General features: G+C 39.8%; 1 protein-coding gene across 1 annotated transcript; it reads left to right on the forward strand.

Moving 5' to 3' along the window:
* Positions 1 to 113: 113 nt before the first annotated feature.
* On the forward strand, positions 114 to 791 carry LOC112093128. The gene has a single exon (XM_024171007.1). It carries the CDS (start codon positions 114 to 116, stop codon positions 789 to 791), a length of 678 nt encoding a protein of 225 aa, XP_024026775.1.
* The last annotated feature ends 876 nt before the right edge of the window (positions 792 to 1,667 follow it).

Raw genomic sequence — 1,667 nt, forward strand, 5'->3', positions numbered from 1 at the left:
ATGTATTTGTGTATTTAACATGTGCATTCATGCATCATATTTATATGCCTTAAATTTAGTAGTGATATTTATGCAAAATGTTGATTGAGTTAAATTCCTTATTTTCAGCAAAAATGTCAAATCCTATTTTCGCACTTCTCGCTTCCCAAATTTTGAATGGTGAAAACTTTGTCAAATGGAAAAGCAACATGAATATCCTCTTGATCTGTGAAAACTACCATTTTGTCCTTAAGGAGGATTGTCCTCCAGTGCCTCCAACCAATGCCGCCAGGGATTTGACTGAGCGATATGACCGCTGGATCAACGCCAACAACAAGGCCCGTTGTTACATGTTAGCAGCAATGAATGAAGTGCTGAGAACTCAGCACAAAGGCCTTGTGACTGCTAGAGAGATCATGGACACTCTTCAGAGGATGTTTGGATGTCCATCTGATTCAGCCCGACACGCTGCTGTCAAAGCCATTATGAACGGCCGTATGAAGAATGGTTCTTTTGTACGTGAGCATGTGCTTAAGATGATTAATCATCTTAATGAGGCTGAAATTAATGGGTCTCAGATTGATGAGAAGACCCAGGTTGGTATCATACTAGAGACACTTTCTCCTGATTTCCTTCCATTCAGGACAAGTTATCTGATGAACCAAAAGAATGATAACTTAACTGAGCTCCTGAATGAGCTGCAACAATTTGAATCCCTTATAGGTGATAAGGGAGGCAAGGCAAACGTTGCTGAAGCCAACGCAGCTAAGGGGAGGCCTTCTTCATCAAAGAATAAGAAGAAGACGAATTAAGGGAACAATAAGCGAAAATGGAAGAAGAAGATCTAGAAGAACAAGCAGAATAAGGCTGCTCCAAAGTCTAAGGGAAAGTGTTTCCACTGCAACTAGGACGGCCATTGGAAGAGGAACTGCAAAAAGTACCTCGATGAGCTGAAGTGAAGAAGCAAGGTAAATCAGATTTACTGGTCATGGAAACATGTTTAGTTGAGAATGTCTTCTCTACCTGGATAGTTGATTCAGGGGCATCTAATCATGTTTGTACTTCTTTGCAGATGCTGGAAACGTCGAGGGATCTTAAAGAGGGATCTTTCCAGATGAGAGTGGGCAATGGGGCAAGGATCTCAGCGACGGCAGTAGGGACAGTGCGACTGTCTTTTGCAAATGATAAATATTTATTGTTAGACAATGTTTATTTTATTCCAAATTTCAAACGAAATTTGCTTTCGGTTTCTAGATTGCATGAACAATTTGTTTCAGTTTCTTTTGATATTAACTCTGTATCTTTATCTAAGAATAGAATTCATATTTGTTCTGATTTTGTTGATGATGGTCTTTACTTTGTTAAACCCATATGCAACGAAATGCTACAAATCGAAATATTCAAAGTCGCTGAACCAACAACCCCTAAAAGAAGAAAGGTTTCCATACTTGTGGCATCTAAGGCTAGGTCATATAAACATAGATAGGATTGAAAGACTAGCAAAGGATGGTCCTTTGAGAGAGCTAAAGGTTGGCACTCTACCGGTTTGTGAATCTTGTCTAGAAGGAAAAATGACCAAGAGGCCATTTTCAGCAAAGGGTGAAAGAGCAAAGACACCCCTTGAAATCATACATACCGATGTATGTGGTCCTTTGAATGTCAAAGCGAGGGGAGGCTATGAATACTTC

This window comes from Morus notabilis, unplaced genomic scaffold (assembly GCF_000414095.1).
Source record: "Morus notabilis unplaced genomic scaffold, ASM41409v2 Scaffold1790, whole genome shotgun sequence".
NCBI lineage: Eukaryota > Viridiplantae > Streptophyta > Magnoliopsida > Rosales > Moraceae > Morus > Morus notabilis.

Bases quoted from the DNA above. Each gene is read 5' to 3' on its own strand.
- LOC112093128 (XM_024171007.1), top strand. From the start codon at position 114: ATGTCAAATCCTATTTTCGCACTTCTCGCTTCCCAAATTTTGAATGGT.